The sequence below is a fragment of the Diabrotica undecimpunctata genome, chromosome 4 (genome assembly GCF_040954645.1).
Source record: "Diabrotica undecimpunctata isolate CICGRU chromosome 4, icDiaUnde3, whole genome shotgun sequence".
Lineage (NCBI taxonomy): Eukaryota > Metazoa > Arthropoda > Insecta > Coleoptera > Chrysomelidae > Diabrotica > Diabrotica undecimpunctata.
In genome coordinates, this window is record NC_092806.1 from 108,125,147 (window position 1) to 108,141,790 (window position 16,644).

The 16,644-nt window shown below is 30.0% G+C and overlaps 1 protein-coding gene across 1 annotated transcript in view; it reads right to left on the reverse strand.

The window, feature by feature from the left end:
* LOC140438882 (uncharacterized) overlaps nt 1-11,253 on the reverse strand; it is a 195,001-nt gene extending 183,748 nt beyond the window's left edge. The window contains exon 1 of the mRNA XM_072528521.1: nt 11,130-11,253. Coding sequence (XP_072384622.1) covers nt 11,130-11,253 — 124 coding nt within the window. The remainder of the gene's footprint in view (nt 1-11,129) is intronic.
* Between the last annotated feature and the right edge of the window lie 5,391 nt (nt 11,254-16,644).

Consider the following 16,644-nt stretch of genomic DNA (forward strand, 5'->3'; position numbering starts at 1 on the left):
CCCACATGCACTTAACTATTCTACAGTGAAGCGAATTTTTAAAGGGATTATTCCAAGTTCGAATAAGATAAAATTAATTTTTTATTTGTGTTTGGTTTTTCCCTTCATAATTACTTATACAATCCTTACAAGGGTAAACCTGTTAAAGATACAACATCTTCATTGTCTAATGTAGTTTTTTTGTTTTAATTTTTAGTATGTTTTGAGAAAGAGTTGTTGAGAATAAAGTCGAAAGCTTAAAAAACCTTAAAGAGTTTTACTTAAAGGCCGGTATTTGACTACAAAACCCAAAATATCCATATATATATATATATATATATATATATATATATATATATATATATATATATATTAATACTCACCTAGTCACTAAAGGCTTTCCAAAAAAAGTATATACATGTATATATATATATATATATATATATATATATATATATATATATATATATATATATATATTTACATTAATTATGTTTTTTAGGTTTGTAAAATTGGGAATCAAAAAAAAACTCTTATATATTATCCTGCTAAGACCAACAGATATTGCATTAGTCGTAACTTTCATGTTTGTGTAGTAATTTTGACCTCTCATTAATTAGGGAGGTTTCAAAATATACACCTGTCACTAAATTTAGATATTAATGTTTTATAATTATTGGACACATCAATTATTCATTGCACTACTCTTTTCAGATGACAATTTTTTATGCTAATATTTATTATTTGTGCATCTCCCACGCGTTTCTATTGTTTAAATATTATTAAATAAATTAATAAAGCATATTTTATTTAAAATTTGTTAAGAAATTACCACTAATTGGCAAAATTAATATTTATATTTTTTATGAGGGAGTGATGTCACGGCCTATGTACAAATATATTGGGAGTTTTACTGTTTTTGCAGATGCGACGTTTGCCAATATAAATACAGGACTGAATTTTCTGTAATTTAATTTAAGCCCTAAAAATATACCATTCTTTTATTTTTTTATAGATATAGGTTTTGATTTCTATTTTCGTTTTTTACTTATTAGAATAAATTCCTAATATTCTTATTTTTTGTTATTCCATTCTACTTATTTCAAAATCTGTTTAGTATAATTTCACTTTTTCTCTCTTATTATTATTTTGGTAAATAAAAAGACTGATATGTTTTTGTACAAAGAATAGAAAAGAAAAGCATTTTTAAAGTTTGGAAACATTTATTTCCTATAAATCAATCCATATTTTTACCTTGTTTAGACTATTGTATCTTCAAAGAAGGGGTGCTCCTTTTTTTCTGTGGAGGGAGAAGGTGTGGTAAACGTAAGGGTAATATGCGTGTGGAGTTATAGGGGTGAAGTGCTAGTAAACTGGAGTTCAGGATGTGGCGTATTGTGATAAGGAGCGCACAAGAGAAATTATTGGTAAGCGAAACAAGCCAAAAGGAGGTACTTCCAGGTGTTACCAGCCATACTAGGAACGGCTCTTAATTAGCGTTTTTGGTTTGCAGATGTTAGCTGCATTATATTATGGGGATTGATTCTAATATATTAAAATACTCATCAGGAAGTTCGTTTTTAGTGTTATGTAGAAGTTTTGCTAAAGGGAATGAAATCTTATGTGTACCTTGGCACCAACGTAAATGCAAAATGGGAACAGACCACAGAAATTAAGGCGAGAATAGAACGAGCTAGAGCAGCATTTAACAATATGAAAAAGCTCCTCATAAGCAAGGGTCTCTTCCCCTAAAACTACGTCTAGTTAAATGCTACATTTTTCCGATCTTACGATATGGTATGGAGGCCTGGACAAGGACAGAGACGCTCACGAGAAAACTAGAAGCATTCGAAATGTAAGTGTACCGACGCATTCTTCGTATATCCTGGAACGAAGATGTCACCAACATAGAGGTACTCCAAAGAATCGGAAAGGAGAAAGAAATCGTGAGCACAATCAAACAAAGAAAGCTTGAATATCTCAACCACATATTGAGATACGATAAGTACCGTCTACTACAATTGATTGTCCAGGGGAAAGTAGACAGTAAGCGAAGGCCAGGCAGGAGAAGACACTCGTGACTTCAAAATCTGCGAAAGTGGTTCGGGCTCACATTGGTCGAACTATTCAGAAGCGCCGCAAACAAGATCAGAATTGCCATGTTGATAGCCAACGTTCGCAACGGATAGGGCACTTGAAGAAGAAGAAGAATGGATTTTTTCTTTTAGAAACCCTGGTGAGTATTTGCTCTCAGCGATTGCAAGGAGTTTTCAATATTTGTTTGGCTCGGTTGTTCAAGCCTGCTATAGTGCGAAGGACATACCTCCTTTTGAGGGTCAGGATTCTCTCCTTAATTGATGTTACATTTGCTACTTGATGTATCAATGATGACGGGTAGTATCTGCGCTTTCTCGTGCAGAATTTTCCTTTCGGTGGCATGATGGTGTTCATTTGGCGGGTGTGATGCGTAGACACATGCCTTGTATTCGATTATTGGTCTTAATTAGATTTAGTAGGTGTTAAATAGTGTTTTATTTGACGTATTGCCCATATTTTACTGGACAGCGCTGCCAGGGATCTAGACCTCTTTATTACCCTGTCCAGGGTGTTTAAATTTAAATAGTAATAGTTGGGTTTTGGACGCGTTAATAGTCACTCTCCATCTATTGCACCACCTAATAACTTGGTCTACGTAGTTTTGAGCTCTTTTGAATACAGACATTTGCCCATGCAATCTATGTGGGCCTGACGTAAGGAGCGGAGTACGTCAGGTTATTTTCTAGCTGAGCGCTTTTAGCTGACAAAGCCATCTTCAGACCTATGCTATAATAGAACAATAATAGAAATAACTAGTTTAAAGTTTACAATGTTTCAGTTACGTCAAGTTTTTAAAACTAATTTAAATGAAGTTGAGTGTTGTATCAAAATTAAGCCTGATTTATATAACATTGTGTTACTTTTTGCAGAAATTTTGATCATAGATAGTTTGAACATCACAAACACTGTAAAATCCGACACAAAACTATCATATATCTTCTTTTACCAAACCAATCGTATCAACAATAATCTTCCTAACAATAAGGCTATGGAAATTTTTCGTTCACAATCTAAACTTGTTAAATCTATTTCTAATAAAATCAACACTCATAAACTTATATTAACAAAAGCCGACAAAGAAAATTGTCTTCTAATCATGATTGTACAATACAGGTTATGTTAACAAAGTAGAATCTTTTCCATCCAACTCATTTATTCTACTTAACAAAAATCCAATAAAAATACTTATTAGTGACCTTAAATCTAACATTTTTAATGCTTCAAATTTATTTCAAGGATTTCAAATTAACTTTAAAACTTTTACTTCCAGTAATCCTTTGATATCAAAACCATATGGTCTCCCAAAAATTCATAAAATTATTGTTCCAATAAGACCTGTAGTTAGTTTTAATTCTTCACTAGCTTCACCAGCAAAATTTATCAACTCTCTCCTCCAAGATCTAATTAATTGCACTCCCAAATGTACTGTCACCAACACTTTGGATTTATTTTCCAAAATTTCTTCAACTATTCTTCCAATTAATTTTACTATGGTCTCTTTTGATTTAACAAGTCTTTTCACTAATGTTCTCAGATTAGACACAATTTCAATAATCAATAATCTTTTTCTCGCAAACACCATTTATTCCAATAATTGTTACACAAATTACGTCTCTTTTACATTTCTGTCTTTCACAAGACTTCTTTGACCATAAAATTTAGAAACAACCAGAGGATTTATGAAAGTGAAATCCACTACCTCACCTACTTGCAGAAATTTTTATCGACTCTCTTGAAAATACTTTTTTAATCCCATCATATTAATTTACCAATAATCCTATGGTATAGATATGTAGATAATATGTCTCCCTTTATAAAAGGCCCACCTTCAGAATCACATAACATTTTGCCATATTAATATTAACATTAATTATAAATTTACATCCTAGAATTAGTTTTACCTTGGAGTTAGAAAATAACTACATTATTAAAGTTATAGGTTGAACAAAGAAAAACACGTCTTCCTCTTCTTCTTGTTCTGCATTAGAATTTTCAATTTTTAGAAGACCTATCCAAACTGATTATATGATGGCTACATTATCTAATCATCTTTTTCAACATAAGATGGCAGCTATTCAATGTTATCTCCATAGACTTATTGACATCCCTATGTCCCAAAAAACTATAATACATAAATTTTAAATTTCAAAAACAAAGGACAACATTGGTGAATTAATAACATTGGTATTTACAAATTGTCTTATGGCATTCTTACATTAACAATAAGAACTCTGACAAAGAATCGATGAGCATCTCATTAACACAGATAAATCAAACTTTGGACATTATATTAAATTTAATATTCATTCCTTTTCTCCCTCCAAAATCAGTAAAATTTTTACATAACATTCCAAATAAAACTTTTAGGCCTATAAACCTTTTAGAAGACCTTGAGATATCCAAAGAAATTAAACTAAATCCTGATTGTTGCTTAAACACACACATTCATCTAAAATGTAATTAGAAACCTCTTTTTAAATTATGTTGGGAGACTTTATAGAAAACAGAACGACCTCATGCAATCTTAACTTAAAATTCGTTCTTCTGTAAAGTTCATTACTAATTTAAAACAATTTGGAATGAATCATTTAACAAGTTATTTTTCATTGAAATAAGAAAATTTAAAAATTTTTTTAAAATAGCCTATCGTAAAATATTTTAGGACTAACGGTAAGTAAAATATGGTCAAATTGTGCTGCGTGAATGTCGTCAGAGACAAAGATGCCAGTGAACCTCTAAAAATCATACGAACAACCGGATTGTTGCTAAGGATGTAAATTTTTAGATTCCAAAAACATACAAAAAATGTGCCACTCCTACGCTAAGATAATATTGATCAAAAAACTTTTTCTGTAGAATAAACCGTTTCTTCAGAAACAACGCCTGAAGTGACTAGCGATTTTAAATGTGTTACGCGTGAGAAATCAATTTTTTAAAATAAAATTTGGATCGACGTAAAAAATTCGATAGTTTTTAATCAGAGTGTTCCATGGATAAAAATTAAAACGTGTATTAAAGGTGAAAAGTAGGTACAGCTTTCGTACGCAATATTTACATTTTGCCTTAAATTGCAAAAAGTAAAAAAAAATAAAGAACTGTATCTTACTTAAAATTAGGACTACATCTTTCAGCAATAAACCATTTTAAAGGTAGTTGATTTTTCTTCTTATTTAATATACCGCTATATATACCTGTAGAGTAGAGAAAGCCATCAAACAAAGCAAAAATGGGAAATCTCCAGGCCCTGACCAAATACCATCAGACTGGCTTACACTTCTAGACGACGACAATGTCTCAGAACTAACAAACATTTATATATACCTAGGATGTTGGATAAACGAGACACTAAATCCGGATGAAGGAATTAAACTCGTATAGTAAATCCCAAAGACTTGTACAACTGTCGTTTTAAAGAGGAATGACAGATTTTTTATTTGTGAAGCAATGCCTATTCCTATACGCCCATGGAAAAAACCTATGGAGTAAAAAAGAAAAATCGTGTATTTTCGTGTTTTTTTGCTTCGTTTTTTGAATTAATTTTTGTCAATTAGATAATGACATTTAATTAGAAAATTTTATTTTAAAAATTTTTTTAAAAATGTATAATTTACAAAAAATAAAATTTACTTTTATCAACTTTAGTGCATAGGGACTAAAAATTAACCCCTTACTCGAAAAAACACCCTTTTAAATGGTAGCACTCCTCAATTTTTTATATTTGGAGGTCCATTGACCATATGAAACAACAAAACCCCTTTACTGTTATAGTTCCTTTCTAAAGTACATAATCAATAGCCTCTTTCAATACACAAGTATCACATTTTAAAACATTACAATCTAGTTTCTTCTTTATATATGTTCTTTAGAAAGGAACGATAACGTTAAAGAAGTTCTGTTATTTCATATGGTCAATGGACCTCCAAATATAAAAAAAAAACCGAGTGATACCGTTTAAAGTGGTGCGTTTTTGAGAAAGGGGTGAATTAGTCCCTACGCACTATGGTGGATGAGGATATGTAAATTCTATGCACTTGGCCTACATACACATCCACAAAAAAGTTTTTTAAAATAAAAATTTTTATCTAAATGTCATCTTCTAAAGTCAAAAATAACTTTTTTTGACAAAAATATATTAAAAACGAAGCAGAAAAACACGAAAACACACGATTTTTCTTTTTTGTTCCATAAGTTTTTTCCACGGGGATATAGGTATAGGCATTGCTTAAAAAAAAACTGTCCTTGCTGTCTAAAATGACAGTTGTACAAGTCTTTGGGATTTACAATGTTCCCGATACAAGTTTTCAAAGTTCGCCACTCACACCATGTGTTGGCTATCTTCTTTATTTTTTCGCAAAAATATTGTTCTCGCAAAATTTTTTATACGCAGGTACAGGTATAAGTAGTGGTATATTAAATACAAACGCAATTTTCACCTTTAACACCCAATTTTATTTTTATCGATGAAACAATCTGCTTAGAGACTATCGAAATTTTACCGTCGAGCCGATCAAATTTTATTTAAAAAAAATTGATTTCGCACGCGTAACACATTTAAAATCGATAGTCAGTTTAAACGCTGTTTCTAAAAAATGGTTCATTCTACAGGAAAAGTGCTAATTAACATTTTTAATAAAAGTTAGCTTAATTTCTTTTTTAAAACATTTTTTTACGGCGTACAGATTCTTGGCAAATTGATGCTTTCCGGGGTGTAGCACTTGATTGATGGAGTGGAAGGAAGATAGGGGTGCAATTGATTAATGAAGTCCGGGGGTAGGAGTGACAAATTTTTGTATATTTTGTGGGGTCTAAAAATTCACATTCTCAGCAAAATTCAGCTTGTTTGTATGATTTGTAAAGGTTCAGTGGCATTTTCGTCTTTGACGACTGGAGTATTATTTTCTTGTACATTTAAGCGTATACAAATCGTTGCACGCAGCACAATTTGACGATATCTTGCTTACCTATCTATCTTAAAAAAAATTGAAAAATCTTCTTATTTCAATGAAGAATAACTTGTCAAATGATTGATTACAGATTGTTTTAAATTAGTAATGGAAGAACGAATTTTCAGTTAAGATATGATGAGGTCACTCTTCTTTCTCTAAAGTGTCCCACAATAATTTAAAAGAGGTTTGTTTCTAATTAATTGTACTTGAGATGAATTTGTGTGTTAAAGCATCAACCAGGATTTAGTTTTATTTCTTTGGATATCTCAAGGTCTTCTAAAAGGTTTATACGTCTAAAAATTTTATTTGGGATGTTATGTAAAAATTTTACTGATTGTGGAAAGAGAAAAGGAATGATTATTAAATTTAATGTGATGTCCAAAGTTTGATTTATCTGTGTTCTTAAGATGTTTTTTGATTCTTTGAGTCAGAGTTCTCTTTGTTCTACCAACATAAGTCATGTTACAACGTCATAAGATAATTTGTAAATAACACTTTTATTAAATTCATCAATTTTTTCCTGAGTTTTGGTAAAAGTTGACCTAATGTCATAGTTTTAAAATAAATGTTTAAGTTACTGATTTTATTACAATGTACTCTTGATATTTTTTCTGTCATTGGTCCTAAATAAGATAAGGATCTATAAATGGATGTAGTGTTGGGTTTGTTTTCCACGTTGAGAGCTAGGTTTAGTCTCTTTATATATATTGACCAGTACAAGGAGAAAAACCATTGTTGGCTGCTATTGGTCTAATAATTAAGATTTCTTTATCACAGTTTTCTTGGGACATACGGATGTTAAAAAGTATATGGACATAACATTGAATAGCTGCCATCTTATGTTGAAAAAAATGATTAGATAATGTAGGCATATAATCGGTTTGTATAGGTTTTCTAAAAATTTAAAATTTTAATAACAAGGAGTAGAGTAAGAAATCTTTTTCTTGGTTAAATCTAAAAAGTTGATATTTTTTTTTTATTTAAAGAAACAAAGTCGCATCCACCCAAAGGTTATTAGCGACATTCCTGTAACATTTGTAATAATATTAAATTTAACATTTGTAACAATCAATCAATGTAACAATTAATTACAATTTGTGAACAATTGAACATTTGTAACAATTAATTAAGTTAAATTTTGTGTAACATATTTATACATTTTAAGTAACCTAATAAATTGTTCGGAACTAAACTTTTGTTGAGGAGTGCTTTCAGGTTATTTGGTAAATTGTAAGACTGTCTTTGATTTACATAATTTAGGACAGTCTATCAAGAAATGCTTTATACTGTCTACTGTATTGCATGTTTCGCATTTTGGAGGTTCACTATTTGAGAAGAGATAGGCATGAGTATACCTACAGTGTCCAAGTCGTAGACGTGTAATAATAGTTTGGCATCTTCTACTTCTGGCTGTGGACTTCCATGAAAAAATATCACTTTTGATGGTTCTGAGTTTTGAAAAAAGTTGATAATGTTGTTATCAACTTTTAAGTATAGAGGAAAAATTAATTTCAGGATGTAAATTATTAATTATTGACAAAATATTGTGTGAACCTGAAGGTAGGCGTTGTATAAAGGGAAAAATATTATCTACATATCTATACCATAAGATGATGGGAATAAAAAAGTATTTTCAAGAGAGTCAATTAAAATGTCTGCAAGTAGGTGAGATAGTGGATTTTCCATTGCGAACCTTCTGGTTGTCTCTTAATTTTATGGTTAAAGATAAGGAAGTTTTGGGAATGACAGAATTGGAAAAGAGAACTAATTTGTGAACATTTATTATAATTTATTAAGGTAAATGGTAATTGCGAGTAAAAAGTTTATTGATGATTAAAATGGTGTCTAATCTGGAAACATTAGTGAAATGATTTGTTACATCGATAGAGACCATAGTAAATTTATTTGGAGGAGTAATTAAAGAAATTTTGGAAATTAAATCTAAAGTTTTGGTGACAGTATATTTGGGAGGGAGAAATTAGATCTTAGAAAAGAGTGTTGATAAATTTTGCTAATAAAGCTAGTGGAGAATTGACAAAACTAACTACAGGTCTTATTGGAATAATGATTTTATGAATTTTTGGGAGACCCTATAGTCTTGGCATCAAAGAATTGCTCAAAATAAAAGTTTTGGGGTAAATTTTAAGTTATTAAAACAAATTTGTAAAAAGTGGGAAAATAAATAAAATATATAGTATATAACCAACCAAAAAGTTAAAAACTTACAATAAAAGTAGGACAAATAAACAACAACTAAACTACAAGGTCACCAGAGATCGATAGACAAAAAAGTTTTGGGAATAACTATAAGAGATAGTAGCACTAAAAAATTAATTAAGCAACGGACAAAAATTAAAGACTAAATACAAAAGTATGTAACTGACATTTTTAAACAATTACCCCTCCAACTTTCTTATTCAAGTTTTTGGTTTTTTTTCAGGAATGGTATTTAGCTTTTGATGAGATACATAAAGTAAATAGAAGAAAAAAAAATGTTTTATTCACAATGTGCAATATTTAAACAATTCTTTTATAAATAATAGTAGTTATCAATATTTGCACTTGAGTTGGTAACACTAATCTTCAACATTAAGCAATTTTAAAAAGAAAACTCCAAGTTTCATAAACTTTTAAATCGCTGATGTTGCTAAATATATTATTTTTTTTGAATAGCGAATTAATAACCTTTATTATAATCTATAAAGTGTAATTATAGCTACGATTATTTTCGTTAATACTAGATATTAATAGTCAATTGCAGAGTACAACAGAAACTCCAACTAAATTTACTACGTGTCAATTTTTTTATTATCTTCAGTTACGTGTCTTGACTGCATTAGTTAATAACACAAATACTTGGTATTCATGTCATGTATTTATCCAACGGATAAGATAGGTATATATAAAAAGAATATAATACACATTATTCACTAAACGGAAAAATGGATAAGTACTTAGGATTTATAATAAGAGGTATTATACAGAGTGGGCCATTTAAAAGACTCCCCTGATGTTTGGCAATATTTATTGGATTTTGTGAAAATTTTAAAAGGGTGGATTTTTAGTCCAAAGAAGACATCTTTTAATAAACAAATATCTGTTATTTTCTTAATTTTCACATCTAAATCTGACGCTTTTTAAAATTCTTCACGGATTTAAAATATTTAAACAGTGTTAAACAGAAAAGTTCATTCGACGAGAACACAATACGAAACGAAGTGCTTAAATCACAATTTACTAAGGAAACGAGTACCTAATTTGAATTATTATTTTAAAAGTCTAGTTTAATTGAGGCAATATTAGTGTAATTAAAGAAAACCAGTAAAAATACCGAGAAATCAGGTGAGATCCCTTTTTCTTCCTTTCCATTTTGGGAGAGGGTCTATTAGATATGTCACATATTGTGTTGTGGTCTTGGTAACCAGGAGTATACACATTATTAACAGCACTTAATTATCTACATCTGCACAAAAAAACTACAATTCCAACCCAAAATCATATGTCGATGACGCACTTTCCAGGCCACCTCCTTCTTCGTTTCCTGACAGGAAACAAGCTATTGTCATGCACTACATTTCGAATACTGTTTTATTTGAATATATTTAAGCAATTGGTGAAACAGTTCACCCAAAAAATATTACTTTTGCATCTCGCATTTCGAATAATCGAATCTGCATTTTTTTCACATCTACAGACATCGTTGATAAAATAATAAAAAATACACCGTTCGTCATGAGTCCGTCGTCTCTATCTGCAAGCTTATTTCTCCGGTAAAAAAAAACCTTATTTTAAATGTGTCTGTCTATCTCTCATTTACTAATCGAAAAGTTCCAAAAAGATATTGGCTTACAGCTAGGAGCACCTGTTACTTTTGTAAAATACGAAACATCGGATGATCAATATGCACATATCATGAGTTTTTGTAGGGTAACATTTGTAATCCCCGACAAGTAGGACTTCAAAGTACAATCTTCCCGTCAAATTAACCATGAACTACACCTTTCAGAATATATTTATCCACTGACACACTACAGTATTTTTTTTGTTATCCTACGGGTCATATCGCGAAGTTTTGCCCTTAAGTCCTCAGTGGATCAGACCACACACCTATAGCAGCTAATGCTCCTCCCGCTTTTTCATTTTCAGCTGACTCCTTAACTTCACCAAAAGAACTTTGATATTTAGAAATTAAGTCCATCCACGCTAATGACACACCCACCTTGGCTACCATTATGGATTTATGCATCCTCCGTCATACTAATTTAAAACCTATCTTAACATTAGGACAAAAAAGAGGACACTATACCGATAGTCCGACACTGCTACCATTCTCGTTCCATTCGTTATTCTTGCTCCATCAACTTGATCTAGCAAGACTCTATTAAGTTAATGGAGCAAGAATATGAGCTTAGAAAGAGCTTTGTGAACCTTTTATGAACTAGTTGCAACCTACTACGTTCACATTTTTGTTCTGTGGCCAGAGTTTAAATCATACTCGCTATCATAAATTTAAATCAGACTCGCTTGAACCGAATTTGACCAATATATATATATATATATATATATATATATATATATATATATATATATATATATATATATATATATATATATATATATATATATATATATATATATTTATATATATATATATATATATATATATATATTATATATATATATATATATATATATATATATATATATATATATATATATATATATATATAAGGTTCCTTTTGATAATTAGTAACACAACTGAGTTTCTGAAATTAAAGATTTATTAAAACATGTTCTATTTACATTATTTACACAAAATTTTACCTGAAATTAAAGAAACGACATTTAATGTCACTAACTCTGGATGTTTAACATTCTTAACCACAAATAAAAATCTGACAAGGTGACAAGTTTTTAAATATAAAGATGACAGAAGTGGTTGTGTCTAATATTCCAGATAATGTACTCGGTAGAGCGCGGCAATATTTGAATGATGAAATTATAATTTCATTACATCCCCTTTCCCAGAGGAGAAAATATTCATGCCTTCAAAGTTTAGTAATCGTCTACATCTTCTTCATCTTGTTCTTCATCTTCAGATGTTGAGATTGGAGTCAGCTTGGATATGTGGAACAGATTGGACTCTGATGTTCTTCGGTTCAGGTTTATTCTGTAAATTGAATTTGACAATTTTTCCGTAATTTCATACGGTCCTATTTTCAGTTCGTCAAGTTTGTTCCTGTTTAATTTGTTTCCATTTTCCACATATACCAAATCACCTATCTTGAAATCAAAATGTTTACGGTTTTTGTCATAAATTTGTTTATTATAATTATGAGATTTGATCGTTCTATCTAGAGCAATATTTCTATTACGAATCCAATCTTCCTCAGAAGTTAATTTTTTTAGTTCATTTGGCAACATTGCAATATTTTTGCCATACATTAAGTATGATGGTGCGAAACCAGTGACCGTATGTTCTGTTTCATTGTATTTGCGCACACATTCTTGTGCTATTGTTGTCCAAGCAGTTTTTTGTTCTTTTTCGTTAATTTTACATCTGATTTTATTAATTAGGGTCTGATTTAATCTTTCATTTAAGCCGTTAGAAAATGGTGAATTTGTGGCAGTGAAGATTATTGGTATAAATTTGTCATCTAAAAAATTTTTAAAATTTTTTGAATTTATTCCTGGGTATTGGTCTGTTAGAATCATACCAATCTGATCTATCTCTGATATGCTTTTCACAAGTTTAATAAAATCATTTGCAGTTTGAGTTTTCGATGTTAGGATATATGCATATCGTGTAAAGTGAGCCACTAGAAGATGCAAATATTTTTTAGTAGATCGAGAACCCCCAAAACCTCCAATTGTGTCTATGGAAATAATTTCGAAAGGTTTTGTGGCTGGACCTAAATGTGACATCAATCCAAATTTTCCTAGTCCTCTTGATTTGTTTCTAGTACATACTGCACAGCTTTGGCATATTTCCTTTATATTTTTGGTTAAATTTTTAGCCGTATAGTATGGTCCTATCATCATATGCATTTGTTTTATTCCTATATGACACAAGTTTCTATGTACATCTTTTAAAAATTGTATGCTATAATCTTCAGTTAGAATAATTTTTTCCTTTCCTCTTACTTTTTTGTAATAAACATTATTTTTAGTTACTAGTTTATTATTACATTTTATATCTTTATTTTTTTCTTGGTCTTTCAATATATCTTCAAGAGTTATCAAATTTGTAACTTTCAACTGCTCTTCCATATTTTCATCGGGTTCTAAGACAGGATTTCTGCTAAGGCAGTCAGCTTCTAAGTTATATTTTCCAGGGCAATATTTCACCACAAAATCATATTGCGATAAATAATATGTTAAATCACCTAGTTCTTCATCTGTTCTAGACTTTATATTCATATTCTCCAATGGCTTGTGGTCAGAAAAAACAGTAAATTTCTTACCTATTAAGTAATGTTGCCAATATTTAACACATTCTTTAATTGCCAGGCACTCCAGGTATATAGCTTTTTTCCTCTTCTGTACTTCATTTAGTTTCTTTGAGAAATAGGCCACTGGTTTTTCTTCATTGTTTTCCTGTGGTTGCTTTAGCACCCCTGCTATTCCTAGTAAGCTACCATCAGTATATATGTGTATCGGTAGAGTTGGATCAAAAATAGTTAGTACAGGTTGAGTTAACAATATATTTTTTAAATCTTCAAATGTTTTTTGGCATTCTTTAGTCCAATTAAATGGTTGACCTTTTCTCAGAAGATTATGCAAAGGATCCAATTTTATTGCTATTTTTGGCACATATTTATGATAAAAATTTATCTTCCCTAGAAACTGTCTAACATTTTTCTGTGTTTTAGGTATTGGAAAGTTTTTTATTGAAATCAAGTTGTCCTTCAGTGGCTTTACACAATTATTTTTTATTACATGACCCAAGTATTTTACTGATTCAGCTGCAAACATGCATTTTACAAATTTTAATCTAAATCCTTCACTTTTGATTGCTTTAAATAGTTGTGCTAGATGGCTGATATGTTCCTGGAATGATCTTGAAAAAATGAGTATGTCATCTATGTAGCTCACTGTGAAATCTGCAAGTTTGTGTTTTCTTATTATGTTACACATTATTCTTTGGAATATTGCTGGAGATGTTTTTAACCCAAATGGTAAACAAGTCCATTGAAAGTGTCCTTCTTGTGTAACAAACCCAGTTTTGTGCCTATCTGTAATGCGCATAGGGATTGACCAAAAAGCAGAGTTTATGTCCAATGTTGAGAAAAATTTACAATTTCTTGTCTTTATCATTAAATCCTCTATAAGTGGAAAGGGTTGTGATTGGGGCACTACAATTTTATTCAAGTCTCTGAAATCAATGCACAATCTTGACTTTGTATTTTCATCTCTTTTGTAAGCTAATGTAACTGGGGCTGCAAAAGGACTGTAAGATTCTTCTATTAGATTCTTGTCTAGTAGCAATGCAATTTGTTTCTCAATCTCCTTTTTATCATCAACTGTGGTTCGATATGGCCTTTTGCTGCAATATTTCTCTTCTAATAAATCAATGTGTGCTTCATATTCCTTCACTGTCCCTACATCATATTTGTCTTTTGCAAAGACAGATTTGTTTTCACATATTAACTCATTTATTATTGATTGTTGATCACAATCTAAATGGTCTACATGAATTTTAAAATTTGTCTCATCAAAGTGTTCATTGAAATTTATTAAATATTTATTTTCTATTTCATTTAAACTATTAATTTCATTTGTTTCCTTAGGATCAAATTTTATTTGTCGATTATTATCTCTTACTTTCTTATAAATGTCACAATTTTTTGAAATTGTTTCAATTTCCGTAGTAACATCATTTTGAATAGGCACTTTTTGACTTATTTGCAAGTTTTCATTTTGACACAAATAGAATTTTTTTATACAGTCTAAACCAATTAAAAAATCGTAATCAAAATTATCTTTTTCGATCACAAAGACTTCTGTCTCCTTTTCTATATCAAAAATTTTTACATGTAATTTTACCATACCACTAGTTTTTTTAATGCCATTAATAGTTTTTAAATTAGTATTGTTAGGATCAATTGAATTATTGTTATTTATTTTTAATAACTTTGAATTTATTAATGAAACATTTGAACCTGAGTCATATACTCCAAAAAGCTCAATATTTTTATTCAACACTAATTTTATTTTTATTAATGGCAGTATTAATAGTTTTTTGAATCAGAATTTTGTAGTTCACATTCTAACTCTGAATTATTGATAAGTTTAATTTGATCATCCTTATTAGTTTGATTATCCTTTGATTTAAACCAACAAGTTGATTCAAGGTGGTAGCGTGTTCCTTTTTTAAGTTTTTCACAGATGGTACATTTATGCTTTTGCTCTCTGTCCAGTCTTTGTTTGTTTCTAATTTGTTTTTCTTCAACATTTCTTTTATAGTGTAAGAATACTTTTTCACTTTCTTTATTTGCTAAGTGTTCATTCTTGTTTAATTCACTGAAAAGATAAGTAGTTGAACTCAGTGAATCTTTATCAAGTCTGTTCATGATGTTTTCTGGTAAACCTAACACAATCAGGTTTATTAGTGTGTTATTGTCAATTAACTTATTAACTTCTAATAATAATCTTTCTTTTTTTGTGGCATATTCTAATAGAGAACCAGTTTGATATTTGAATGTAAAAGCATATTTTATTTGGGACCAACCTTTCTTTTCATAAGTATCACAAAAATTTGTTTTCCAAGTTTTCCAATCTGATTTCACTGTATATTTAATTAACATGCTACCATACCAATCTAAACATTGTTTTTCAAGTAGATGTCTTAAACTTTCTATTTTATCTTCATCATTTAAAATTTCAAACCTTACACATTCTTTTTCAAATTCTTCCATCCATTGTCTAACATTTGGCATTTTAATGGAAAATTTTTCAATTAAAAACTTTTCTGTTAACTTCCCCACATTTTGAATGTTTGGCAAATCTTCATAGCTAACAGCAGCTGGTTGTAGTTTTTCTTCTAAATACTGATCACCAAATTGTAAATTTTCACCTTTATCCAAATAAATCTTCCTTAATTCATCATCTAATGGGATCCATACATTTCGTTTTTGACCTCTTTTTTTCAATGAGTTTTTTACTTTTGTAAATAAACTGGATCTAAATATGTATGTGTGTTTATTTACCTGCTTAAATTCGTCTGGGATATCAAAAATACGACCATCTGGAGTCTCAATTGAGGCAATACAGATTTCATTTGATTTACTGTCTGATGAACCTAGGATTATGAATTGGAATCTCAATTTGTCCATGACCAAAAATGTCGTTTTATAAGGTTCCTTTTGATAATTAGTAACACAACTGAGTTTCTGAAATTAAAGATTTATTAAAACATGTTCTATTTACATTATTTACACAAAATTTTACCTGAAATTAAAGAAACGACATTTAATGTCACTAACTCTGGATGTTTAACATTCTTAACCACAAATAAAAATCTGACAAGGTGACAAGTTTTTAAATATAAAGATGACAGAAGTGGTTGTGTCTAATATTCCAGATAATGTACTCGGTAGAGCGCGGCAATATTTGAATGATG